This window comes from Numenius arquata, chromosome 6 (assembly GCF_964106895.1).
Source record: "Numenius arquata chromosome 6, bNumArq3.hap1.1, whole genome shotgun sequence".
In the NCBI taxonomy this organism is placed as follows: domain Eukaryota; kingdom Metazoa; phylum Chordata; class Aves; order Charadriiformes; family Scolopacidae; genus Numenius; species Numenius arquata.
This window is the reverse complement of record NC_133581.1, coordinates 35,808,198-35,836,191: the sequence shown is the minus strand read 5'-3', so window position 1 is coordinate 35,836,191 and position 27,994 is coordinate 35,808,198. Positions and strand designations below refer to the sequence as shown.

The following is a 27,994-nucleotide window of genomic DNA, read 5'->3' as shown; positions in this document are numbered from 1 at the left end:
TTGAGCTGCTGGAGCGTGTCCAGAGGAGAGCCACCAAGCTGGTGAGGGGTCTGGAGAACAAGTCACACGAGGAGAGGCTGAGGGAACTGGGCATGTTTAGTTTGGAGAAGAGGAGGCTGAGGGGAGACCTCATTGCCCTCTACAATTCCCTGAAAGGAGGGTGTAGAGAGGTGGGTGTTGGCCTCTTCTCCCAAGGGAATAAAGACAGGAGCGGAGGAAATGGTCTGAAGTTGGGGCAGGGGAGGTTTAGATTAGATATTAGGAAGAATGACTTTACTGAGAGGGTGGTCAGGCCCTGGAACAGCCTGCCCAGGGAGGTGGTGGAGTTGCCATCCCTGGAGGTATTTAAGGAATGTGTAGATATGGCACAGCAAGACATGGGCAGAGGGTCCCAGGGGACGGCTCGAACAGACAGGATCTGTTCCCACAGAAGCAGCGTGTGAGTACCAAGCGATGCTGCAGAGCAGACACTGCAGGGCCGGACACAGACACTTGAAAACTGGACCCGCTCCTATTCTTCAAGAAAAAATAAAACTAAAACCAAAGACTGCAAAGAGACCTCTCTCTATCTTAGAAGGAACCCTGTGCTGAGGCAGGTACCACTGGAGGTCAGGAGCAGTTCATGAACACACTGCCAAGGCAGGACTCCTCTCTACGCCCCATGGTTATCTTTGGTCTCACGAAATCTGTGAGTGCTAAAAGTTCCAGAGCAACCCAAGGATGAAATTCTGTTCCTCACCTCCTGGTCTGGAACCAGGGGCCCAGCGCTGAGAAGTACCTTTATGTCTCCTTCACAAGTGCCGACTCTGCCCAGCATCTCCTTCCCAAAGGAGATCCATTTAGATTTCTCCTTCCCTTGTAGCCCTACCACCACTGAAATTTTGAAAACAAATTGATGCCAAATGCTAGGATGCTCAGGACTGTATTTTGCCCCCAATTTACACACCCAGCCCTCCTTTGCACCCAACTTACACCACTATCCCCAGAGATGTGACCGGAACCAAATAAGGTACAGAAGAAGTACTCAGCTGAGACTCCGTGTACACTCAGTTCTCCTCAGGTCTGGGGGAAAAAAAAATCTGATTTGTTTGGATTTGGACATTTCATCCATGCCCATGGGAGACAAAGTGAAAGATCTCCTTCCCTCACAAGTCACCTGAGCAGATCTTCCTGCAGGATGCAAAGAGTTTCATCCCTGATTTCACCTTTAAAAGAGAGAAACGCAGTCCTCGGCCATCACCATCCTGGCGCCAGACGCAAGGGGAACACTTTGCACAGGGGTCTCTGCTGCAGGAACAAAGAGCAAACAAGCAGCACAAAGCTGGGAAAGATGGAGAAAAGCAGAAAGAGGCTAACATTGAAGGCTATCATCCCAAAGAAACAGAAGGAAACCTGAGGCCAAAGGGTTTGGACTAGCGGAGGAAGGAAGCTGACATAAGGTGACTGCGCTGCTCAACAGCGAAACCTTTGCAGCCCTCAGTGCTCATTTGGGAGCAGCCCGGTACCTCCATCAACACTGATCCCAGACAGGCGAGAAAAACAAACCTAGAGAGCATTCCCAAAGAGACCCAAGATCCCTCAAGGCCATTTCAATGACACGAGCAAAACTCAAAATTTTTTTCCTTTTTTTCCCAGCAGGGACGAGACGGCACCTTGTCCAGCTTAGTGCACACAGCTCTCCTCCTCTCCTCAGCAAGATGTCTTCTAGCTGACCGAGGTGCAGTTCAGCTCTGGGGGGTCCTGCCTGCCAGCCGCCACCACTGCCTCCGGCCCGTCGGCAATGCTGGGCTCACTGGAGCACTGCCTGTGGCTAAAGCTGGGCTGCAGGAGGCGGCACTTGTCGGGACTGTCCGACTCCTCAGCCACCATCCCTGTGTGCATCATGGAGGCCATGGCCAGGAGCTGAATATCCGAGTGAGCGTTGGCGACAGTGTGGCGACGGATGCTGCCGCATTTCTCCAGGTAAGCCTCACCCTCCTGCTCTGTCAGCGGGGTCAGGGCCATCTCACTGGGCTGCCGGCTCGTCGGCACATGAGATGAGTAATTCGGCACACCAGGCTTAGGACGGGATCTAGAGTACCGCCTCTCTGGAAGAGAAAAAGGAATGGTCAACAGGGCACGGACCAAACATCCTCTGAACTGCTAGGCTGGCCTCAGGGAACAAGGAGGACTCAGGGTGCAGCCAGAGAGCATCCCACCTCGTTATCACCGGGGAACAGTTCGGTGCTCAATTAGTTCATAAGACCAGGCTGGATGGGGCTTTGAGCAACCTGCTCTAGTGGAGGTGTCCCTGCCCATGGCAGGGGATTGGAACTTGATGATCTTTAAGGTCCCTTCCAACTCTAACCATTCTATGATTCTATGATTCATACTGCTGGGGGTTTGGAAAGGAGGGCTGCCTCTCCCCCAGCAAGGAGACACCTCCCATCCTGCTGTAAGGCAATGGCGCTGCTGTTTGCAAGAGGAGGGAGCCAAAAAGTAACAAGTCCAGCAAATGGACTTTCTTCAGCATCCTGACAGTCTCCTCTCTTACCCAGGGGGTAAGGACCAAGTAGGAGCTCTCACCTGCAGGTTCACTAAAATCAGCGACACCAAAGTGGCACAAGTCCCCAGAAAAGCGTTCAGTGAGGACCTGAGTTGTCATCCCTTCCTCAGGAAAATTCCTCTCAGGAGATGCCATTAGCTGGTATCAACATGAAATTCCTGGCACTTACATTGCGCTGCCTCTCTAGCTGCCTCAGGAAAGGCGGTTCTGCTAGCACTATCCCACTGTATTTTTTAAAGATTATGGAAGAAAAAGAACATTTCATCCACTTCAAAACATGTCTGGTTTTGGAGCTAGACACTGAAAACACCTGACAGTGCACAGCAACAGCCCACAGCACCTGGGGGAAGGTGCAGAAGAGGAAGGCAGTACTTGGGGAGCACGGCTGAAGGTGGTGACACAGAACTGATGGGTGCAGGGTCCACCATCTGCTTGGCAAAAACGCCAAGGGTGTTTTTGGCAAAAACGCCTAAGGGTAAAAAACGCCGGGTTTGAAACTCAAAGCTGAGGCGCAGACCCCAGCTTTTGGAAGCTTGCACCAGGAAGAAAAGCAGAAAACAAACTCTATATTCTTGCAGGGGGGAAAGCGTGAGCAGCCAAGACTCCACCACTGGCAGCAGTCAAGGTATGACAACACTTCACCCCACTGCTGCCCATAACGCATTCATTCAAAACGGTTCATTTCATGCTTAAGCGTATGTGCAAATAATTTTTGAGGCTGGTTATGGTAAATACACTCTTTAGGTGTCATCTGCAGCTCAAGCCACAGCAAGCCGGAGGGCACTGGGAAAAAGTAATTTAGGGGGGGAGCCACACGAGTGTGCTTCAGCTGCGCACCCCTCCTTCCAGCTCCCTCAGCAGCAGCGGGTAGGGCAGGAGCAGGCAGGGCAGCAGGCAGGGCAGCAGGCACGGCAGCAGGCACGGCAGCAGGCAGGGCAGGAGCAGGCAGGACAGCAGGCAGAGCAGCAGGCAGAGCAGGAGCAGGCAGGGCAGCAGGCAGGGCAGGAGCAGGCAGGGCAGGAGCAGGCAGGACAGCAGGCAGGGCAGGAGCAAGCAGGGCAGCAGGCAGCATGGAGCAGGAGGGCAGCAGCAGGCAGGGCAGCAGGCAGGGCAGGAGCAGGCAGGACAGCAGGCAGGGCAGGAGCAAGCAGGGCAGCAGGAGGCAGGGCAGGAGCAAGCAGGGCAGCAGGAGGCAGGGCAGCAGGCAGCATGGAGCAGGAGGGCAGCAGGCAGGGGGGCAGCAGGCAGGGGGGCAGCCAAGAATGCAGGCAGGGCACAGGATCCCCAAATGCCACACACTGCACTGACATTCTGCTGCTGCCCATGCCTGGGTCTTGGGAAGTTACCCTGGCATAGACAGGACTGAAATAATACTAGTGTCATTAGCAGTAGCTGCTTCTCCACCTTCACCAGGACTTATCAGGGTTTCCTCACTTCTGACTTCTGTGAACAGAGTGAAGTATTGATAGGAAAAGAGAGAAGCCAGTGGTGGGGGCAGTCATATACTTGCAACGTGAGTGACCCAGGCTGAGATTTTTAAATGCATTTAGGTGCCCATCTCCTGTCGACACCGGGAAGTCAAACATCTTTAAGAGCTGTTCAGCTCTTGGGCTGAGAGCTCAGTAGCCTCTTGAGGTAGTGGTTCATTGCACTCCCCCATCCCATGATTTAATATTTACATTAAGTCTATCCTGCAATGGCTTCAGCTATGCAGAGCTGTCTGAGCTAACTAGAGATTAGTTAGCTAGACCTCAGAGAGGTCTGAGAAGATTAAACTGAACTGAGCCGTGCAAAACACTGCAGGTTTTCCAGACTACACAGCTGCAGATTTTGCAGGCAAAGGCTGAATCTTTATTCTTCTATTTTCCTATACATTAAAAATTAAATCATGCTTCATTTAAACAGGGACAGCTTGCCGCCCTTCTCAAAAAGCCAGGTTACACAGGAAAAAGAGAAATCATGGCCATGGCCTGATGTTCACTTAATAGATAAATAAAAATATTCCTGTGAGGGAAAAGAGCCAGTTTCGTGTGTAAACTTTCAGTGCTGCTGAAAGAGCTAAGCCTGATGACCTGAGAGATTAAAGTCCACTAAGAGAAAGCATAATATAGGAAGCAATAATATAAAATTATTCCTGCCCTCACATGAACTGGCAAAGAGACCCTGAGAGCCTTTTCCATCATGTCTGCTGTAGTAGAGTGGTCCACTGGTATCATTAGTTACATCAACTGCCACGGCAGTCTGCAATCCAGCCGGTCTGTACTCATCATTTCACAGGCTTACACACAGTGGATGAACCTGTGTACCTGTCTGCATGTGCGTCTACGGACACTCCCTGACCAGCAGACCGCACAGAGCTGATGTACACACCAGGGTTTCAAAGTCTGACTTCATGCAGCTCTCGAATATAAACAGAACCTGGATAGGGAGATTGTAAAAAACTGCTGGTATCAAAGGAAACACCAGCAGTAATTTAGAAGACCACGCTCTTCCTCTCAGACCTCTATGAGCATGCAAACAGGAGCATTGCACCGCCTCCCACGAGCAAAAATACATCAAAGGTCCTCAGTTTGACTGTAGTGAAGTAACTGCTACAACCCAGAGCCCTGCAAAAAGCTGAGCTCAGAATGGAGCAGAGGTTGCAAACCCACCCAGGAATCTGGACAGACACACGGGCAGCATGTGCTGGGGCTTGTGGTGCGGCAGCAGGGCTGCTGTTTGCCTAAACCATGAGCTGGCTTCCAGCAAGAGCATCTTTATGCTAAAAGTAGAATCACAGAATCATAGAATTGTCCAGGTTGGAAGGGACCTTTAAGATCATCTAGTCCAACCATCAACCTAACTCTGATAAAACCCATCACTAAACCATGTCTCTAAGCACTATGTCAACCCTTCTTTTAAAGCCCACCAGGGATGGTGCCTCAACCACTTCCCTGGGCAGCCCATTCCAAGGCTTAATAACCCTTTCCATGTAAAAAATTTTCCTAATATCCCATCTGAACCTCCCCTGGTGCAACTTGAGGCCATTTCCTCTTGTCCTATCGCCTGTTCCTTGGGAGAAGAGACCGACCCCTGCCTCTCTACAACCTTAACAACAAGTAGATGCACATTCAGTCAGGGCTCGCGTGACATGTTTTTTAAGTAGGCAAGCAATAGATAGCAGTTTATGCCCAGTGCATTCTTCAGTTTGGAGAAACTCAACTAAACTCCTCTTCTCCCTTGTATTCTGTTACAGTCAAGCTGCCACTCTGTCCCAGATATCGCAGCCTGACACCAGACTTTTCTTGCCACTGTGATCCTTTGAGAAGATAAGGGTGCTGCTCAGATGCTGTGCTTGAGATGCATCTCAGTGTGAAACACTGTAGTAGACAGGAGAAGAGTTAACCAAGTGACAGAAAAGGTGGGTTTTGAAAATTACTGAAAGTCCCCTCCAGCTCCTCTTACAGCAGTATTACCCACCAACCAGGACAACGCCAGCACTTCACTGGTGGACTTGGAACCCCAGCTGTTTAAGTATCTGGGTGCCTTCGATAACCTAGACCTTCATCTGTGCCAATCCCTGACCATAAAACTTCACAGAAGTTGGGACAGGGGAGGGAGGAGGAAGGTGGTGGTGGTGTGAAACAAACTAAAGAGGTTAAAGGACAAAGTGCTAAAATTTTATCTGATGTAGCCACAGGAATTATCCAGCTTCACAGGATCACAGGAACAGTCAAGTATCCTAGCAAAATGGGTAGGACTCCAGAGAAAGAACCACATGTGTGTTGGAAGCACGTATGACAGAGCTGGTGGCACTCAATGGAAGAAGTTAAAATAATCTTAGTTAGTTAGAATCAGCAGGTGGAGGGAGGTCCCCCTCTGCTCTGCCCTGGGGAGGCCCCATCTGGAGCACTGGGACCAGTTCTGGGCTCCCCAGTTCCAGAAGGACAGGGAACTGCTGGAGAGGGTACAGCAGAGGGCTACAAAGATGATGAGGGGCCTGGAGCATCTCTCTTATGAGAAGAGGCTGAGGGACTTGGGTGTTTTTAGTCTGGAGAAGAGAAGGCTGAGGGGGATCTGATCAATGCTTATGAATACTTAAAGGGTGGGTGTCAGGAGGATGGGGCCGGTCTTTTTTCGGTGGTGCCCAGGGACGGGACAAGAGGAAATGGGCACAAACTTGAATATAAGAAGTTCCACCTAAACATGAGGAGGAATTTCTTTCCTGTGAGGGTGGCAGAGCCCTGGAAGAGGCTGCCCAGGGAGGTGGTGGAGTCTCCTTCTCTGGAGACATTCAAAACCTGCCTGGACAAGTTCCTGTGCAACCTGCTCTGGGTGGACCTGCTTTGGCAGGGGGGTTGGACTAGATGATCTCCAGAGGTCCCTTCCAACCCCATAGCATTCTGTGGTTCTGTCATCTACCTTTCCGATTGAAGTCAGAGGCTTTCTGCATCTTAATAAAGGATCAACTGGCAGTTTGAGCAACCTGTGCTTTATTCATTGTTGGGTTGTCACTCCATCCATTTTGAAAACATTTTTCTCCCACACTTTGAATGGAAAGTGAATCCATCTTGTTTGCTGCTTACTTTCCACATTGGCCACCACCTCAAGGCCAACCCGGACATGCTTGGTTTCCGCTTTTTGAGTCAAGGTTCCAAGACACTTGCTATCGTCTTATGCTCCAGGCCAGTTTTTAATCATATTTAAAATTGAAGGCTGCTCTCTTACTAGATATGGGAAGTGTCATAATTGTCTACAAAGTTTTGTCCACGCAGTGAGCTAGCTAGAAATAAGAAGAAAAAATATCCTAGCTCTGCTGGCAGCACCTCCAGCACGGCTGAGAGTCTGCCACCAGCTGGGAAACACAGGCAGGAGGGCAGGAAGATCCTCTCTGCACTGCCCCGATGGAGCTCTGCCCACACACCTAAAAGAACCCATGTTTTGTAGCCTGAGGATTAAAATCCTGGATTTTAAGCTTTTCTACCTGTTCATGATCTGGAGTGTCTCTCTGCAGACAGAGCCCTGGAAGAGGCTGCCCAGGGAAGTGGTGGAGTCTCCTTCTCTGGAGACACTCAAAACCCCCCTGGACATGTTCCTGTGCAACCTGCTCTGGGTGGACCTGCTCCGGCAGGGGGTTGGACTAGATGATCTCCAGAGGTCCCTTCCAACCCCATATCATTCTGTGATTCTGTAATTCCTCGGTCTCCCCCCCTCAGCAAATGTCTGTCCTGAAGTTGTAGCTGTAGACATGGCATACACATGACTGACCAGGCAGTGAAAGAGAGAGATGGACAGTGAGGAATTTCTCGATGTTTATTCTCTTCAAGGGAAGAATGACCTGACTCTTTTGAGGAAAAAATATCCACAGATTATTTTTGTGCAACAAAATTAAAATCCTTTGTGATGAGAATGAGGTAAAAATTAGGCTAAACTCTGAACATTCATTTATCGCTTCACTTTTTCCCCTTTACTTTCTTGGCCACAAAAGACAGTCTCTTAAGGGAGCTGTCATGCATATTTTAACTAAAAATTTTATTTCTGTTTTGGTGCATTATGGCCAGGAACATAAACTGGGAGGAGTTTTTAAGGGAATTTTTTGCAAGCAAACTCAGCTCAGCAGTGATGTTAGGTTTATACATGGGAGGAACAGAGCGAATGTTTTACCTTCTCTATTCCCAATTAAAACCCTGTTTCTTAGACAACTGGATCCCTTCAGCACACACCATCCTTCCAATGCAGGTTACAGCTAATTTACATGGGCAAAGCAGGACAGGTGGGAACAGAAGAGCAGGTGGGGGTGCTGCTCTCTACGGCTACCCTCTGTGAGCCGTCCTGTCCCCTTTGACACCCACCCCTGCGCTCCCCCCACTCTAAATCAGGTTTAAGGTACAGCAGCCTGCTGGCTGAAGCCTTATGTGCATTCACAGCTGTGAGCAAACACCTTCAGTCGCATTCCTCAACACTTGTTCCTCTTGACAGCTCCACTCCAGAGGGCAGTTTGGCCTCCATAGCATCTCTTGAGAAACCAAACGTACCCAAAGAGCAACAGCGCGTTTCCAAGAAGCTACCACAGGGGCTACCTACTGGGCTTCATCATCGCTACAGGCTGCCCAGTGAGAGAAGAAACTGGTTCTGAGAAAGCAAAAAGGCACCAGAAAAAGAGGGAGAGAGGAAGAGAAAGAAGTTTGATTAGAAGTGGGTGTTAAGCAAAAGAAACCACCGCCACAGCAGCACTTTGAAAATACCAAGATTATTTGCAGGAAAGTGCTGCTCTGCTGTCAACGTTGTGCAACGCGAACACAAGTTCCTCCTTTCCTCCTGCTCAGCACAGGGTGCAGCAGGGGCAAAAGGCCACCTTGGAAATACACACAAATAAAGGACAGCTAAAATCAAAGTAAATACAAAGATTTTAAGGTACATAAACTTTACAAGGACAGTTCCTGTGCTTTTTGGTATTTTTAATGACACTAATGCCTTGTTCAGCTGGTGGAAATCCATGATGGCTAGAGCCCTCAGTACAGGTCAGGCAGCTTCCTTTCAAACTATCCCAGCAGCATGCAGATGTCCACAAACAGCAAAACAATCACATTTGTCAAGGCTCAACTTTTATGGGGGAATGTGGTCTAGATTTAGCCCCAGGATCTGCAAATCTACAATGTATACTGGGTAACCATGTTCACTTGCATAAAAGATATTTAATTTAATTGCCCAACAACCACAACAACAAAAACCCTGAGCCACAGTTTGCCTAAAGTGATGCCATGAATTTGTTACAGGCACAGATGATATGAGTCCTGACAAATCCTTCTACTGCAAGACCCTCTTTTCCCCGTACTCCCAAGGTGTAGCACAAGACAGGTTGTGTGTCTCCAGACTGCTACAATTTGCATCGAAGCAAAGGCTAAAGCTTATAAAAACAGAGGCAGACCAGAGCTTTCTTCAACTGTTCTATTTAAATCTTCTTGACTATCAAGTTAGTATCACTATGCCCATTTCTTAACTGGCCAATCTCTTCTGGCCGGCCACACGTGTAAGCAGAACTCCGGGATCAGGTATGGAGCAGTTTTCCACGATAAGCATCCCCTTCCTGATGTTAAGTGCCAGCTCTCTCACTTAGACCCATTTATCCACAGTTTAAACACAGATTATTATTTTTTAAAGAGAGTCCTCAGATGGAAGAAGACTCCATGCAAAAAAAAAAAACAACCCTGTAATTCTTCAGAAATCTAACAGCTTTACTGTTTGCGAAGGCTGGCCGAGGCAGCAGTGGGCATGGGAATCCAGGCAGCCGCAGCGGGTTAGTGAGCAGGGACAGGGACCGGCAGCAGAGGATGATACAGCCTCTCAGTGGGACAAAAGCAGAACCTCAGGCATAGACCATAGGCACACCTCCAGAGAGAGGGGAGACTCTGCACACGTGTGTGCGCGCAGTGGTGACGCAGGAATAGTTCACTCGGTCATGGAAAATAAAAACCCTGTCACAGAGATCTATATTCAGAAATGTATTAATGAGGACCTTCTCAAGGGCGTTTTAGCCTTGGGTTTCTGACTCTCATGGAGTCACACACTGTCTCCTTTCCTAGCACAGATGTGTACCGCCTCACATTAACCCTCACATGGGGTACACAACCTGTGTGCCCCAACAAGAGCTTCTGTACAATGCACATAGTCTTACCAAGCAAGCAGGTGCTACCGGAGAAGCTGTGATCCTCACACAATCCCAAGTACGGTGATACCACCTGCTTGACCAGTTCTTCCAGCTGTAGGTAACCCTCACTGGGGCCAGTAGGCTCATGGACACTCTGAAATTCAGACATAAAAATTCAACATTAACCTTACGTAGTTTTGAGTAAGACTTTTGAGTAAAGCCTGGGGTCTATCAAACATCTCTGCACTGGAATATCCCAACCATATCAGTAGAACATTTGGAGGAGCACAGCTGATAAGCCCAAATGGAGATTTGAGAGCCATTCAGGTCGACCTCCTTGTTCCAGTCATAGCCAATGGACACTGAGCAGCCAGCTGGCTTTTTTCTGACCAAGGGATAGGAAGGTACAAGGTGCCTGAGCTCACACTGAGGATTTGAACAGTGCAACTACAATGTAATTATACCAGGGCAGTCTTATCAGGAACCATCTGTTTGTAGAAAACCCTTAACACACCCTGGGCAAAGCCCTGCTCTTTGCCGAGGCAGGACTGCAGGAAAAGCACCCTCTGTAGCTGAGCTTACAGCTGTGAAGATGGTAGATAACACTAGCCAATTCAACAGTAATTTTAGAAACGGTTCACAGACTTGACTTCCTGTAAAACTTCAATCACTTTTCTTTCTCAAATGCGTCACTTTGAGACCCTCTTTGCCCTCAAGATTCTTTCACTAAAATATTTCAGGGCAATTGAGCTAGAAGTTTAGTGTCTCCTGCTATTACAGTCTGGGTCACTGGGAACATCAGAACAGCGAGAACTCAGACAGAAATACCAGCTTAGCCACTTTGCAGTTTTGATTGTACTTCAGAAAGTTTCACTCCCTGCCACTCATGATAAGGTGTATAGCAGAAGAAATAAAAGTGAGATGAACCCAAACAGCCACCTGTAATATGGTATTTTGCAGGACTGTCAGGCTGGGTGATATCGAAAAATGAAGCAGCTGGTATACATGGCTGTATTTGGCATGCTTGGAAAATACTTTCTTGAGGTCTGGATAAAGAGGATAGTCCTCAGAAGGTCTGGGTCTTTTGGGAGAGGCCTTCGGAAGACGTACAGCATTTTGCCTGCTGCCAAAAGATATTCCTCCTCCCAAGGGGCTGGCGTCAGGCAGGCAACAGCCACAGCTCCTTCACACTCCACAATCCGCTGTGATGGAGATTCGCCCTGTCATTGCAAAGCTGAGAAATCAGGAGGACTAGGGCACAGAGGCATTCAGAGAAGCTGAGAGATGAAAATTTATGTGAAAAAAAGAGTCCTGATTCTATTCCTAGCTGGGGAGGAGAGGTAACAATAAAAATACAAACACCAAAGAGCAGAACCCAGCCCTTTCACAGCAACATCCTTACCTGTTCCCAGGAAAGCTCAGGACATTCAAATTCAGATCTCATTCCTACATTCACAGCTCACAAATAAACACACCACTTCCCCTTCATCACACCCCCTGCTGTCCCCCTCTCCTTTCCAGGGTTTGTATTAGTTCAGTGAGGTCGAGACACCCAGGTGGAGTCAAATGAAGAAGAGCAGAGGCTCCCCACCTGCAGGATTAACAGCATCTGGACAATGGAAGCTGGGAGCTTTGTCCGGACCAGAGGAAGAATTTCTTCCAACTTTACTTTCAGCAAGACCAAGTCTCTGAAGCCAAGAAGAGCAATCTGACGGATAGTCAACTCCTGGCCCTAAAAAACACAGAAGGCAAAATCCAAGAGTTGGTAAGGGAGGTGTGAGCATCACACCCACACACGTACATAGACAGACAGAAAGGGTCTGTCCTGCCCACTGCTGCTGTGGAAAAGCACCCCCAGCTGCTCAGCCTGAGGATTCACCCCACTTGGTCCCACCCGTTGGCCGCTTCCCTCTCAGCCTCCATCCCACACAAATTCTGAAATGAGTAATATCTCATCTGAGGCACCACTAGGTTTGTAGTGAAGCCAAAAATGGGCCTGTATTTCACCGAAAGACTACTTATTCGTAAAACCCAACTGCCATCCAATTTGGTCACAAACATCCAAAGCCCAGGATGGATGCAGCTCCTGCTTTTGCCACTCAGAGAAGGTTTGGTAGGGAGTATTCCTTAATTAAGCCTATGTCTGGTCTGTGTCGGATCCTCTTTTTGCTCAACATCTGCATCTTGGACCTTGCTGATACGACAAAAAATCCACAATTCAGTCCATTACAGATTTTAGGATTTAGGGCCGACCAAAGCTAGTGAGACTGCTTGTGCCAAACATAATTTTAAAAAGCAAAAGCTTTGATTTCCACTGTAAGGCTCTCCATGTCGCCCCAGTTACTTTTTTACATCAACACCACAAGTGAGCAGGCTTAGCAGATGGAGATGTTGTAATATTCTTCTGCATATTTAAACCCAGTTGGACTCCATTTGGCATTCTGGTGTCACCACCTTTCCCTTTGCTATGCTTAACGTCCACATGACTTTCTCTTGCTTAACGGCAGCTTAACGGCAGAAATTTTCCTCCCAGCCCTGCCCAACACTTTCCAGCCTGAAGAATTTCCCTTGTTCTTCCCAGGATGTTAATCTCTGCCCCACAGTCTGTTTGGGAACTATTTTATGGTCTCCATAGCACACTCAACATGGTAAATATTTAGCTGGAAGGAATTAACAGCAGTTAATCATTAATTCATAATGACTTTAATGTCATAATTAACAGCATCATCAATATGTAAATATGAATTAAAGCCAATATACTGGAGGGCAGCTAGGCCATAATAAAAGCATTTTGCTGTTTTAAACCATCACTCCGCGTTTAGAAAGATGGAGGTGTAGGAAAGATTGGTACGTATCTCTGAACTGCATTGCAACAGCTGCATGCCTTTTATTTATATCACGCAGTTTAGCCCCGTTAGCTTCATACCCCATTTCAACATGCAAACATCTTGCTGTGCCAAACAAAACAAGATTTGCTATACTTTTTCCACACTAAGTAGTTACACCAACAGCTGCAACTATACAAAAACCAGTGACCTGTTTACACAGTTTCCCTCTGTACAGCAATTTAACCAACTTGGCTGCTTAAAGGTCATATTTCTGCAACAGCTCTGAGCCCCTGGTGTAAACTTAGCTGAGATAGGAAGTGACTTCTAGCTACTGCCTCCAGTGACATACGCTCTCGCATGTGGCTGCCTTACTTTCATTCTGAATGAGCAGCCGCTGGGATCCCAGAAGAGCACAGCCAAGCCATCTCGGTGACATTTGCAGCAAAGGATGGGGAACCAACAACAAACTGTCTTTCACAGAATCACAGAATCCCAGAATGATATGGGGTTGGAAGGGACCTCTGAAGATCATCTAGTCCAACCCCCCTGCCAAAGCAGGTCCACCCAGAGCAGGTTGAACAGGAACTTGTCCAGGTGGGGTTTGAATGTCTCCAGAGAAGGAGACTCCACCACCTCCCTGGGCAGCCTCTTCCAGGGCTCTGCCACCCTCACAGGAAAGAAGTTCCTCCTCATGTTTAGGTGGAACTTCTTATATTCAAGTTTGTGCCCATTTCCTCTTGTCCTGTCCCTGGGCACCACCGAAAAAAGACTGGCCCCATCCTCCTGACACCCTCCCTTTAAGTATTTATAAGCATCGATCAGATCCCCCCTCAGTCTTCTCTTCTCCAGACTAAAAAGACCCAAGTCCCTCAGCCTCTCCTCATAAGAGTGATGCTCCAGGCCCCTCATCATCATTGTAGCCCTCTGCTGTACCCTCTCCAGCAGTTCCCTGTCCTTCTTGAACTAGGGGGCCCAGAATTGGTACCAGCGCTCCCGATGTGCCCTCCCCAGGGCAGAGCAGAGGGGGAGGATGACCTCTCTCCACCTGCTGGTCACACTCTTCCTGATGCCCCTCAGGATGCCATTGGCCTTCTTGGCCACAAGGACGTAAGGACTTTCCCACCTGCCAGAGTAGCGCACGAAGGACTGCAACTGGGTGAAAGAGATCTGCTAGAGAAGCTCTCTTCAGATGTGGTGACACACCATAAATAGGTACATACAGTTCTCTATTTGTAGGAAGAGCCCAATCTTGTTATTAGGGCACTGGCCTGGGATAAGAGCATTTTCTTATTTCTTGCTGCACCAGCAACTCTCTCTGTTGTAGCCTAGGGCAGCTAAATCACAGTCAAATTCTGGGATGTATTTAGGTGGTTTAAATCCACACATTTGTGTAGAACTTAGGTGCCTACAAAGCTTTAAATATGCTGTTACCTTTCAGTTCCTCATCCGTAAAATGGCAATACTTCCCTAACTTCACAGCTTGTGTGAAATATTTTTGAGTGACTCAGGTATTGTGACAAGACAAACACGGTAAGAAAGTTATTGTTTCAAAGAACCTCAACATCCCATAGCCACGTTTTCACCACTACCACCAAGTTACTTCCAAAAGCTGCACCCACTGCGCAGTAACTTTTGTTCAGTTTCTCATTAGAGACATTTAATAGCAAGGGAGTAGATTTTTTCTGATGAGTGGCAGAATTATTAGCATCAGTGGGTATGACGTACAGTTAGCTGAGCTGTTTCCACAAACAGACAAACCCCTGCCTAGATAGAACAGGTCACTCCCTGACTGAGAATTAGTTACAAAAGGAGAGAAAGGGAGGATATTATAATTGCGCAGTTTTACCTGCCAAACACCTACCTGGAAGCATCTGCAGCGAGGAAAGAATAAAAATAAGCACAGTAGAAAGGTTAGTGTCTGTCTTTACAGAAGTCCTTTCTCTTTAGGAAATGCCAGCTTTAATAGGATTAGAGGAAAAGGGCAACCTTTGAGCTTTACCTGCTGCCTTTCAAACAATACAAGGGGAAAACAACTTTAAAAAGCTCTGGAAAGCATGTCTTGTGGAAGAGGCAAAAGTCAAGAGGAGGAGGCTAGCATTTCCAAGAACGTCAGTCTCCTCATGAGGTACATTTTTATTTTTCTTTGATGGAAAAGATCAGAATAGGCTGGGGAGGTAACTGGACTGCTCATCTGGAAACCCTGACTAAAACGACATTAAAAAATGATACAGCTCAACACTTCTGATGGGACACTCAGCTTTCAAAATACTGACTCTAAAAAGGTCTTGCATGAAGTTGTTCATTTTTCCCCTACCCACAGATCTATTTGTCCCCTTATTAATGCTTTAAAAATCCCAACAAAGGATTTTCCAAAGGTACAACCAGAAGATAAGCACTCCAAAAGCTTTTAGGGTGAGTTAAACACATTTCCTCCTGATCTGAGCCTTCAGATTTGTCCCTCTGAAGACAACTTGTCATTGTTGTCATCTGTACCAACAGAGTGCCACGTATATAAAAATGGAAGAACTATAAATACAAATGGCCCAGAGCTTCAGTCTGGACAAGGTGTAGTCCGATAGTTTTGGTATTCAAGCTTAGCTAAGCACACACAGAGGGCAGACAAATGGGAATAAATTCAGCCCAAAACACTGTGCTTGCCCAGTAGATTTTAGCAGTCCTTCGTACACAGTTAATGCTGAATTGGGCAAACTCTACTTTCCCCCAGATTTAGTTTAAAGGTTTTGAGAGCTCTTTAGCCACTGGTCAAACAGTGCTGCTGCTAGAACAGAAAAGAAGTTCCCATGTGCCATCAGCAGACATTGCAGTTACATTGCTTCACCTGACTGAAGACTGAATTATAATTAAGATTACCTGGACTGGGTAGAATATTGCCTGGAGTGTAGGAAGAGTCTCTGTGAAGTAGTGATCCCAGATTTCAGACAGGACATCAATGCGATCCTCACCTACAGAAACAGAGATGGGGAGCAGAAGCTTTAGCAACAGGGACACTAAAATCAAATTGAATTTTCCCACTACTCTAACTTCCAAGTAAAGAGATACAAACCCACCCTTCACATTCACAATTTCTGTCCAAAACGGGACATCATTCAGTTCAGCTTCCCCTTAACTGACAGGGACACGAGGCTGCGGCTGTAGATTGCTCTGTTGCTTGCTGCAAAGACAACAGCTCTGTGCAAAAGACGGGACCAGTCCCAACAAAAGAGTGAAGCCCCTCTTCAACTCCCCAGCAAAGGACTGTGTAATCTCACAGCTCAGTTAGCAGGCTCCACTAGCATGGGAGCCTCTGAAAACCAGCAGGTCACAACTGTCCTGCAGTAACTGAGTGAGGGAAACCATCGACAAGAGCTGAGCCCCCTCCAGTACCCTCCCACTCCCAAACACAGACACAGAGTCCGGACCCTGATCAGCCACAAAGCCACCACGCTCCTCTCGAATGTGGCACTTGGGAAGGTTCCCGCATGAACCTTGTGGCTCACACTTGTGGCTACCCCTCATATGACTCTGACTCGAACAAACATCCCCAAATATAAGTAGGAATTTCAAATGAAGGCAGACTAAGTTATGCAACTCGTGATTCCTGTAACAGGAATACAACTGTGGTCAAAATCCCATTATTAACAAAAGAATGTTCTACTGAACATAATCGTTTGAATAGACATTTTAAATTATGCTCATAGGCTTGGCTTACAGAGCTGTGTGTTCCTCAGCATTTGTACCCAAAACCTCAAAGTTTTTTATGTGGTTTTGCCCATCCCAAACACTGAAAAGGTTTACAAAGTTTTTTTCAAGTTTTAGAGACATTCCCCAGAAATTCCAGGTAAAAATACAGACCCAGGTTTAATAACACGTTTCTGATGAAAGGATTTTCCAGGATACCTTCCACAGAGCCTCAGCTGGAGGTCCCAGTCAGGACTCAAGGAGCATGAATGGAAGACAGCTGCTCACGACAGCTTTGAGGGCTCAGACTCAAAGGGACTAAAGGCTCTTCACAAGGAACTGGAACACACGTCAAACTGCAACTCAAAGGAGTTCTGCAGAGCTTCCCCCAGCAGGAGACTCCCACATGGGAGTCCATGCTCGCCCATGGGTTGTGCTTAGGACACCCCAGAGAGCAGAGGGCCAGCAGGAGCAGCTCCTGCAGAGATTTCCTTTGGAGGGTTCTGAGCCCACAGCAGGGTTCCCAGGGGGGGCTTCACCATGCCAGGTCCAACACCAGCTCCAGAACTGGAGCTGCAAACGAGCACCTACCCAACACCCCCGTAACAGCTACCCATTACCAGGAACTGCCAACTGTAAGTGAAAAAGACAACAGGAAACAGACTAATTGAGTGTTTAAATGTTTCCCTCCTCTGCCTCCTCCCCAGGCCTGCAACAAACCTACACATTAAGAAAGAAAGGCGCCCGTGAGTCATCTCCCGCAGAGCTGCCCGTCTGCATGGGCAAAGAGGCCCCGGTGTCACTTCAAAATAGGGACAAAAAAAAATGAGGCATAGGAAGCGGGTTTTGCTGTCTGCCTGGGAAACTTCACCCTACACAAACTACTCCAGCAGCTGCAAACTACCCCCTGGGTGGCTCTCAGCTTGTCACAGACTGGAACTCAATTTCTATAATGCTAAAAGAGAGACTGGAATATTTTTATATGAATACAGAAAACAAAACCTATGACAAGCTGCGCAGCACTTATTCTGAAGAGCTGACAGCAGCAGGGAAGGCACCCGTAGTGGGGAAAATGTGTCCAGTCTTGGGCACCTCAATACCAGAGAGATATCGAGGTGCTGGAGCGGGTGCAGAGGAGGGCAACAAAGCTGGTGAAGGGCCTGGAGAATAAATCTTATGAAGAGCAACTGAAGGAGCTGGGACTGTTTAGTCTGAGGAAGAGGAGGCTGAGGGGAGACCTCATCACTCTCTACAACTACTTGAGAGGACACTGTAGAGAGGTTGGTGCTGGTCTCTTCTCACAGGTAATCAGCGATAGAACAAGAGGGAATGGCTTCAAGCTGCAACAGGGTGGGTTTAGACTGGACATTAGGAAACAATTCTTCACAGAAAGAGTGGTCAGACACTGGAAGAGGCTGCCCAGGGAGGTGGTTGAGTCACCATCCCTGAATGTGTTTAAGAGCCGTTTAGATGTGGTGTTGGTGGATATGGTGTAGGGGAGAACTTTGTAGAGTGGGGTTGATGGTTGGACTCGATGATCCCAAGGGTCTTTTCCAACCTGAATGATTCTATGATTCTACAAAAACGCAGGAATCTGCATTTTTCCCTCCCTCCCAGGGCCAGTGCCGGAGCAGCTGGGAGCGAGCAGGAAGCTGGCAACTGAAGTTTGGCAAGAGAAGTCACTTGCTGAAGAGCAGTGCGGAGGAATCCAGTGCCAATAATGATGCGAGATTTTAAGTGTCTATTGGCATTTAATGACCCAGACACAGCAGGTCAGTTATTAGCAAGGGATCTTCCCTACGGGCTACGAAACTGGGTCATATCAAACAGCAGCCTAGCTTTGAATGAAAACCTGTGCTCCAGACAGCTTGCTCTGCTTGAGCAAACTCTTAATAAACATGACTAACTCCCCCCACGTCCAGCCCTGAGAGCCTCCATCCACAGGCTCCGCGGTGGTTTGAGCAGAACTCCATGTGTGATCGACTTCTCCCCTGAAGGATTTCATTCCCACTCAAGTGACTGCTTTGTCTTTAAATTTACACAAAGCCTGTGAGCTCAGCTCTCAAAACCATGCCACAGTAACCAAAGTCACACTTGCATCAAGCTGCAAATCCCATAGAGAAATAAAAAGCAGAAGGTCGCCTTCAGCAGTTTTGCAACAGGATACATGTCCAGCCCAGAACTGCCTTGAGCCCTGGTTCAGCTGCCACAGGCGACCCATGTTCCTGCTGTCACGGTGAAGACGTTGCTGGTGGGAGTCAGGCACTGGAACAGCCTGCCCAGGGAGGTGGTGGAGTCGCCATCCCTGGAGGTATTTAAGAAATGTGTAGATGTGGCACTTCAGGGCATGCTCTAGTGCCTGAGATTGTGGGGGTCTTTTGTGTGTGTGTGTGTATGGTTGGACTCGATCTCAAAGGTCCCTTCCAACCATGAAGATTCTGTGATTCTGAGTGCTGCAGCTACTCAAACAGCCCACCATCCCTCGAGCCTCACCAGGGCTGCTGCAGCCTGGCTCCCGAGAGGTTGTGGGACACCCTAAGACAGCACCAGAAAGGGCTGTATGCTTTCCAGACATGCAAATCAGCTTGTCTGACCCAACATCAAAGCACAACTCCCAAAATGGGTTTCTTACTATACTTGCCTTCACACAGCTTAACCTTCTCCTCTATAAACAGCAAGCCTTTCGCAAGGAGCTGGTTCTGCCAAGAGAGAATAGAGAGAGACATGCGTTTGCCTTTTCTGAGATTTCAAATAAACATGGAAAAATAAAGGGTTTTTTTCACAAGTTACCCACTTTGCATTCAGTTATCTAAAGATATAGTCTAGTCATACAGTAGTACTTTCTCCAGCACAGCCACCAGACCTGGTCTCACTGTGAGTGCTGTACCTTCATTAACCCCTTCTTGTTCAGTCAGACAGGACACACACACAACAGACACAGTAGACCTGTCCTGGGTCACAGGGAGGGAGTCAAGAAGATAAAATGGTTCTTAACATAAGTGTGCAGCCACATATGCTATACCTCAGCTGTACGATGGAGGTGATCAAAAGGCCAAACGCTACCAAAACATTCCACTCTCTTCTTCCTTTGTGCTACCTCAGTGTTCGCCTGACTGCACAGTAAGCCAGTGCAGCTCCCTAACCTTTAGTTCTCTATTCCTACCTATCCTCTTTCTATGAGGCTATTTTATTTTTTGCTACACTAGCAGTTGGATCATCTCAGCATGCAGTCTCAAGCTGCAGAAGACGCAGGAGCTAGTCTTTCTAGGTAACTATCATGGACCAGACAGATCAAGATCTTGATGTGCATCTAAATACCTGATAAGCTTTCTGTTCCAATTTCCCCAGATATAAGAATGGTGCAAAAACGCCAACCTTTTTGGTCTCCCAACAGCATGAGGAGAATTCTGAAAATTTAGACTGGACATTAGGAAACAATTCTTCACAGAAAGAGTGGTCAGACACTGGGAGAGGCTGCCCAGGGAGGTGGTTGAGTCACCATCCCTGAATGTGTTTAAGAGTCATTTAGATGTGGTGTTGGGGGATATGGTGTAGGGGAGAACTTTGTAGAGTGGGGTTGATGGTTGGACTCGATGATCCCAAGGGTCTTTTCCAACCTGAATGATTCTCTGATTCTTTGAAAAGCTTTGAGAATCCCAGAGAAAGGAGCTGATATGAGCACATAACCTTCTGTCCGTCTGAAAGGATTCAATATCAGGGTAATGCACAATATTAAGACACCTCTCCCCCCCCACCCCTCTTTCTCTCTTATGTTCATCCTCCAGAGCTTGTTTTTAATGGGTAACCAGGTCAAAGTTGCACCTTTCAAGCTTCCATCAGCTGGGGAGCAAGGCACATCCCAATAGACACTGCCTGGACACCAGCCTGGCCTCCTGGTGAGCTGCTGTGCTGCACGCCTCCCCGTGCTGCTGCGCTGGATGAGACCTGCCTCCTGTGACCATGTGCCAGGCTGGCTCATTAACGACACACCATAACGGGGTAAGCCACCCCAGGCAGAGAGAGCAGCACACCTCTGCATCCTCCCCACCACAAGAAGCAACTCTAAACTGGGGTGCTGTAGAAGGGAATGACAAGAAGGAGATGTTGCTCTGTGACACTCTCCACCTGTACTTGGCCTCGAGAGTCCTACTTGTTAGCACCAGACATCACTGAAATGTGTTGAAAAGAAAGGTGTCTCTTCCTTAAATAGCACCTAATCAAACAGACTCCAGAAGCCTTTTGCAAGTAGGTGGAGGCCAAGGGACCGAAGAGACCACCATACATTCTATCAGTAAGGAAATATCTCTGGATGCATTGTCCTGGTGGAGAATTTATATTCAGAAAGTTGTCGGGTGAGAAAATACTACTGAAATTAATAGCATTAGGGGCTGAATTCAAGGAACTCCTTTCGCTTTGGAATCTCACCTCATGCAAGGCAAGCTCTGAGACCCTTTGGGGCTGAGTGCCACTGCAGCACCAGAGAGAATTTTTTCCATTGGCATCTTTGTCAATATTTCAGCAAAAAGGGCCTGGAAGAAAGAACAAGCCATACAAGCTCACCAGTCGTCTCACGTGCTATGGGTAGTAGGGGGAACTTCATGAAAAGTTTCATGTCAAGACAAGACTGGATGGGCATCGTCTTCTTCACGGTGTGAAAGAAGTGCAGCATTGTACAACAGAGAGGAAATGGGTACCTTTCCTTGGCTGTTGTCCCATCTCATGGCTACTTCATCCACATTAAAACACTAACTCATGTTTTGCTACAATGGCTTACTTGTCTTAAATGAGCCAGATATAAGTACTTTTGAGACACTGCTTTAAAAAAAATAACCAAAACCTGTATCCACTAACATGTATCCAGAGTTCAGCCATGACATAAGGAGGAACGGCCATCCAATTCACCAGTGGTAAGCTAAGTTAGTAGCAATAACGGTTAAATATTGTATAGTGCATAAAACGGAAAAATAATTAATGGTCATGCTCATAATTAAGGTAATTTGGCCCCGCTAGCAGATGGCTTTTTTTCAGAATTAAACCCCAAAATCTTTAGTATGGTCTTATTCCCAAAATAATGTAGAATTCGGGTTCCTTTTAAATTAGTTACACAACAAAACCAGAGCATTTTAGGAGTAACATATGGGATGGAACTGTATTATTTGAACCGCCCACCCAAGTCACAAGACTTTGACCTTTAGTAGTTCCAGCAGAGCGCTAAAGCAACCCTATCCCTGTAGCACAGTCACACTATAAACAGTGTTATAAACTGTTAACCAGCCCTAGGAATTCCAGCACAGGAATCAGAGCTGACTTCAGCAGTCCTGCTTGTCAGAGGAACATGCTATTCTGCCCACAGGTGACCATGTTGAAAGAGGAACCCAAAGCACTTTAGTGAGCAACCTTCTGAACCCGCTCACAAACGGTGCACAAATGACTCTCCTCAAGGGAACCTTGAGAAACTGTGGATGCCAACAGAATCATAGAATCATTCAGGTTGGAAAAGACCCTTGGGATCATCGAGTCCAACCATCAACCCCACTCTACAAAGTTCTCCCCTACACCATATCCACCAACACCACATCTAAACGGCTCTTAAACACATTCAGGGATGGTGACTCAACCACCTCCCTGGGCAGCCTCTTCCAGTGTCTGACCACTCTTTCTGTGAAGAATTGTTTCCTAATGTCCAGTCTAAACCCACCCTGTTGCAGCTTGAAGCCATTCCCTCTTGTTCTATCACTGATTACCTGTGAGAAGAGACCAGCACCAACCTCTCTACAATGTCCTCTCAAGTAGTTGTAGAGAGTGATGAGGTCTCCCCTCAGCCTCCTCTTCCTCAGACTAAACAGTCCCAGCTCCTTCAATTGCTCTTCATAAGATTTATTCTCCAGGCCCTTCACCAGCTTTGTTGCCGAACAGGGGAAAAGCAGAGCTCTCCGGCATCACTGCAGACGGCAAGGCAGCGGCCCCCAGGCCTCACGGAGCACCCGGCTCTCGCTTGGGTCTTTGCCGACTCCTTCCATGATGTGGGTGCCCCCCCAGGGTCAGTAGGAGAGGAGGGACCTCCAGCAGGACACGCACAGCTGAGTGTCTGGCAGGTCCCGGCACCTCTGTGAGCTGTGGTATCTCACCCTGCTGACAACAGCTTACTCACTCTTAGCCAAAAAGCCATACATTTATTCGGGGAAAAAAACCTCCACTTTCTGTGGTTTTTTGGACTCTGGAATTCCCCCCAAATAAAAAAACTTTTTTTTTTTTTTTTCCGGCAGAAACTTATTTTCTGATTTATTCATCATCACCAATGTGACAAAAGCCTACCAAAGGAAGCTGCAGGGAGTAAAGGGAACTTGTCAGAAACTATTAATGGCTGGGGGGGGGGGGCTTTATCAAGGGCTCAGCCACAGAATCAGGGAATCAGGGAATTGTCAGAGTTGGAAGGGACCTCTAGAGATCCTCTAGTCCAACTCCCCTGCCAAAGCAGGGTTGCCCAGAGCACATCACTCAGGAGCATCCAGGTGGGGCTTGAAGATCTCCAGAGAAGGGGACTCCATGACCTCCCTGGGCAGCCTGTTCCAGGGCTCTGGCACCCTCACCGGAAAGAAGTTCTTCTTCATATTTGAGTGGAACTTCCCGTGTTCCAGCTTGTGCCTGTTGCCCCTCGTCCTGTCCCTGGGAACCACTGAAAAGAGTCCGGCTCCATCCTCCTTCAACCCACCCTTTAGGTAACTGTAAACATAGATAAGGTCTCCCCTCAGCCTTCTCTTCTCCAGGCTAAAGAGTCCCAGCTCTCTCAGCCTTTCCTCATCAGGGAGATGCCCCAATCCCTCCATCATCTTTGCTGCCCTAAGTCCTCAGGGTAAGAGTTAGGGCTGAGAGAAAGAGAAAGCCAGAGTTCCCAGCAGAAGGGGGCTGCCAGAGGATGGGTAAGCTGCAAAGAGAACATGCCTGGGACACACTTTTCACCTGAGCAATAACAACAGCAATTAGCAAGCTGGATAAATAAGTTCCCATAACAAAAAAAGCCTGCCACCTTTCCAAACATTGACATCAACTAATGGAAGGAGACTATCTTGCAAAGATTCTCTCACAGAAATATAGGCTTTGGAGGGAAATATTAAGTTATTGGGATCTCCATTCACATTTTATATTTGCTATAAATAAATATATTTTGTATATATTGTTATAAATAAATGACAACACATGTCAGGCTTTGGACAACAACAACAAAAAAAGACTTTCCAGGAGAAAACATTAAATGCAAAAAAGAAGGGAGGAAGAAATCTGGACTGGAAAAAAAAACTACAAGGGGAAAAAAAGGTGAAACCCACTTACACTGCAAATATGTTTCTGCCTGAACAATCAGATAATGTTTGGAGTGATACTGCACTTTATTCCTTCCAAATGCTTTCGTTTTATTAATAGACTACTTCAATTCTTTATTTTTTGACCTATAGCTTAAGGTAATTACCTCTCCTATATATTAAATGGAAATATTACAGCTGGTCTTTAATACTATGTCATTTTAAACTAATATATAATAAAAAAGTTTATATATACACACACACATATATGAGGGTGTCACACTTATTTTCGTGTGATTCTTTCAACAAATACAAATCCCTTCTCTATCTGCACTAGAACATTAGGTTTCAATTTATATATGCTTCCCGAGCACTGTGGATACAATTTTCCAGCTACTTTGCTTATAAGTTAGTATTATTGATGCTTTCTACTTTCAGAGGGGTTTTTTATGTTACAGCTAATGCCAGCAAACAAAATACGCATTTGTACACCTTTATGGGCAGCACAGTTCTATCATTAATCATTGCCCTGTAGTAAAGAATTTATAATGCTCTTATGGATGTATTATCAGTAATTCCATGTGCTAAATAGATTGCATCATCTCATTCATAAGGTCTCTATAAAAAAAAACACGAAAGCTTAGCTTCATAAGTTACCGCAGATGTTTCCATTTTCCTCTCAAATTTTCCTTTCTCTTGTGGAAGAGAGACTTTAAAAAAAAAAAAAAAGCACAAACCAAAACATTTCCCTTCTCCCTATCTTAAAAATATCTGGAAATTTTACATACGTCTTTTCTGCTAAAGTCACAGGCTTAGAAATGGATTCAATCCAAACGCTGCCCTCTCAGATCAAGCCAGACAGGTGAATTTTCATTAAAAAGCCCTCCAGGGTTTGCTGACAAATCAACACAATCTAATAAATACAGCAAGACCAGATAAAGACTCCCACCACGTGAGACCGAAGGGCACGTTTATTTGAAGAAGTCCAGGTGCCACCTTCCATCCCTCTGCAATGCGGCTGCAGTGGGTGCTGCACATCAGCTCCCCCTGCACCCCCAGGGGGAAGCCCTCTCTCTGCTGCTGGGACACCTTGGGCCGCTGTGCGCTCACTGCAGGTGCTGCAAGCCTTCCTGCCCTCCCTCTGGCCACAGGGAAGGACATGCTGCAGAGAAACAAGAGCCCCAAGTCACTCCCCCCCGCCCCCCGGGTACGTGCAGTTGAGAAACGTGGAGAGAGATGTTGTGCAGCTCGTGAGATCTCACAGGATGAACCCCCCCTACTTTTCTCAGTGCAGAAAACCACAATAGCTGCCTCGGGCACAGCACCAAGAAGTGCAGCTAAGACAAAGCCTTTAAGTAAGTTTTCAAATGCCCTGAGTTTGGGAAGACAGGAAGCAAAGCCCCAGAAAAATCCCTTTTCATTTTTTCCCACAGCAAAGACCCTACCACAACGTGTGTGTGCTCCCTACTCTTGCAAAGCAAGCTGTGCTGAAATCATTGAGAATGGAAAAAAAAAACCCTGAAGGCAGTCACATGTCATGCTATAAAACAGACACTTTCTAGGTAATTCCTTCTTTTTTTTCCCAGCACAGATATTTTCCCTGTTAGGGAAGTTGAGGTGAGTTTCTCCATCCATGCCCTGAGGAGCAATTCCAGTTCCCCCAGCACAATGACCAAAGGTGGAAGCTGTCTCTCTCAGACCAGCAGTGCCAGCGGTGCCGGGCACCTTCTCCCTCCCTCCACCCTGTCAGGGGCTGCTCATCCCCAATGGGGGCCATGGACGCCCTCCCCGTGTGGGCAAAACGGTACCCAGCCGCCTGTGCCAGAGGCAAATCAGGTGTTGCCCATCGGGAGCGCTCTGCCAACAGCGTGGTCACAGTGACAGCCCCCGGGCAGAGCCAACAGGAAGGATTTTGGGGTGACTGCCCTGCCACTAGCACAGCTTGCTCCGCTGTGGATGGTGCCTTCAAGCAGAAGGGTGGCGGAAGGCAGCGGAGTAGTTTTGGCAGCAGCTCCACAGAAAACATCAAGGAGGCTCAAGCCATCACAGGCGACTTCGTATCTCCTCTGAAAGCCACATCCCTGCAGCGTAGCAAGGCATAAAGGAACTCTTCTTCTCATCAAAAATATTACTATTTACCAATAAGCCACTACTCTTGGGGGGAAGTTTACAAGAACAAAGATTTAATTACAGACATTTTATTTTCCTTTCATGTCCCCAAGCCGAACACGGCCAGTACGCCTTTAAAAAACCACATTAAAATTAACAAATTAATACCAGTTCATCAAACAGAAACATAGCTTGGAACAGGAGTAAATGATCCAGAGCAAACTCATGATAACTGACCCCATTTTACTGGGTGAAAAAATTAGTTGCTCTTCTACACATTACAGCATTTCTTAAATGCATGCCCCTCTCCGAGTCCACTGAGGCTTTGTGTCCTAGTGTTAAATCACACTTTAGAGGCTCTACAAGCACAGAGCCACTGTTTCTTGGATAATCTGATGTTAATTTGAGAAAAAAAGCATCACCTAAACTTACTTGGCAAGTATTTTCTACAAAGTTATTGCCAGTTGCACACGAACACCCACCTGCTTCTTAGCAGTGTTCTGCAAGACGCAAAGCCCCGTGAGCTGCAGCATCTCATGCCTGGACCATCCCCTCCCGTCCCTTTTTTTTTTCCCTAGAAGAGGGGAAAATAGTGACAGGAGCAGAGAGATTGTTTCGATCCTAAACAGAGAACAAACTGCAAGATAAATATGAAATAACATCCTCAAACGGCTCTTCTAGAGACAGCTTTGTTCAAAAAGAAAGCCCACCTAAAGAGAGACAGCGAGAGTCAGGAGAGCAGGGCGGGCAGGCTGCGCAGCAGCGACAGCCGGGATCTCAAGGTGCCCGAAAGAAAGTCCCGTGGCTGGACCCGAGTCCCCGCTCCGGGCGGGAGCCCTGCTGAGCCTGGGGGCATGGCTCCTAACCACCTTCAGCCATGGCCACCAGGCACCACTTCCAGGGAATCACACACGTCTTCGGAGCTGATGCATGCAAGGCCTGAAAGCAGGAGTCCCTGTGGCCACCCAGGTCCTCTGCTGGGCTCGCGGGAGCCGGGCTGAGCTGCTGGGTGACCCCATCCCAGATAACAAAGCCGGGCAGTTGCTATGGAGTCTCTGGAGCTGCTCCATGAAAGCTCAGTCCTAGAAAGCGCCAGATGAAGCAGAAATAATTAGCCGACCTGCATCAACGGGGGTTCCCAGCCAGCGAGGACAGAAATACAGTAATAAAGACCAGCTTGACCCAAAAGAGCGTTGCAGAGATACAGCCGAGCTCTGCAACTCACACAAACGTCAATTCTCCCCCGCCTCATGCAGTGGCCAAGCCGCTGCGGGCCCTGGCACCAGCCATGAGACATCACTTGGCCAGAGAGGAGCGAGCGCTGCCTCTATCCAACCGTAACCATCGCTGCAACAACCTACACAGCTACCCCCTTGCCTCCCTACGGAACAGGCAGAAGTAGAAACCCGGCACCAAGGAAAGAACTGTCACCCGCACCAGATTTTTCTCTTTGACCAAGCAGGAGAGAGGGAGAGAAGACATTTTCAGCTGTGAGCGTGGCTTTAGAAAGCAGCCTTGCAAAGGCTGCAAGCATCACAAGGGCTGCTGGACAGGCTGGGGTCCCAGGAGGACACGCAGCAGGGACCTTACGGTGCCACATCAGAGGGAGGAGAGCACGCTGTCCCCTACCACTGCAGATGCCTTGCCCAGCTGGGCAACCTGCAGCGAGAGGGACTCTGACCACAGGAAGGTTCACCAGTCCCACTTCTGACGGCTCTACTGGGAGAGGAAAACAACCAACGTGGAGCCTTTTCGCTACTGCCGCTTGCTTTCACAGCTAGCCATTACCATCTCGCTGTGTCGACTTTGCTCGACTCCCCAGCAACACGGGTGCTCGCATGTTGTGGTTTCTATGGTTTTGCACACACACAGAAAGCCGGGCCCGAGCCTGAGTCACAGAATCACAGAA

The 27,994-nt window shown here is 47.7% G+C and overlaps 1 protein-coding gene across 2 annotated transcripts in view; it reads right to left on the bottom strand.

Moving 5' to 3' along the window:
- Positions 1-1,630: 1,630 nt before the first annotated feature.
- PRR5L (proline rich 5 like) overlaps positions 1,631-27,994 on the bottom strand; it is a 37,559-nt gene continuing 11,195 nt past the window's right edge. Inside the window, exons 4-9 of one of the 2 annotated variants that reach the window (XM_074149639.1) lie at positions 19,320-19,377; positions 15,872-15,963; positions 11,764-11,904; positions 10,200-10,326; positions 2,053-2,087; positions 1,705-2,004 (exon numbers count right to left, since the gene is read on the bottom strand). In XM_074149639.1, coding sequence (XP_074005740.1) covers positions 1,705-2,004; positions 2,053-2,087; positions 10,200-10,326; positions 11,764-11,904; positions 15,872-15,963; positions 19,320-19,377 — 753 coding nt within the window. Of the gene's footprint in view, positions 2,088-10,199; positions 10,327-11,763; positions 11,905-15,871; positions 15,964-19,319; positions 19,378-27,994 lie in introns of both variants that reach the window. The other variant, XM_074149638.1, reaches the window with a different exon arrangement.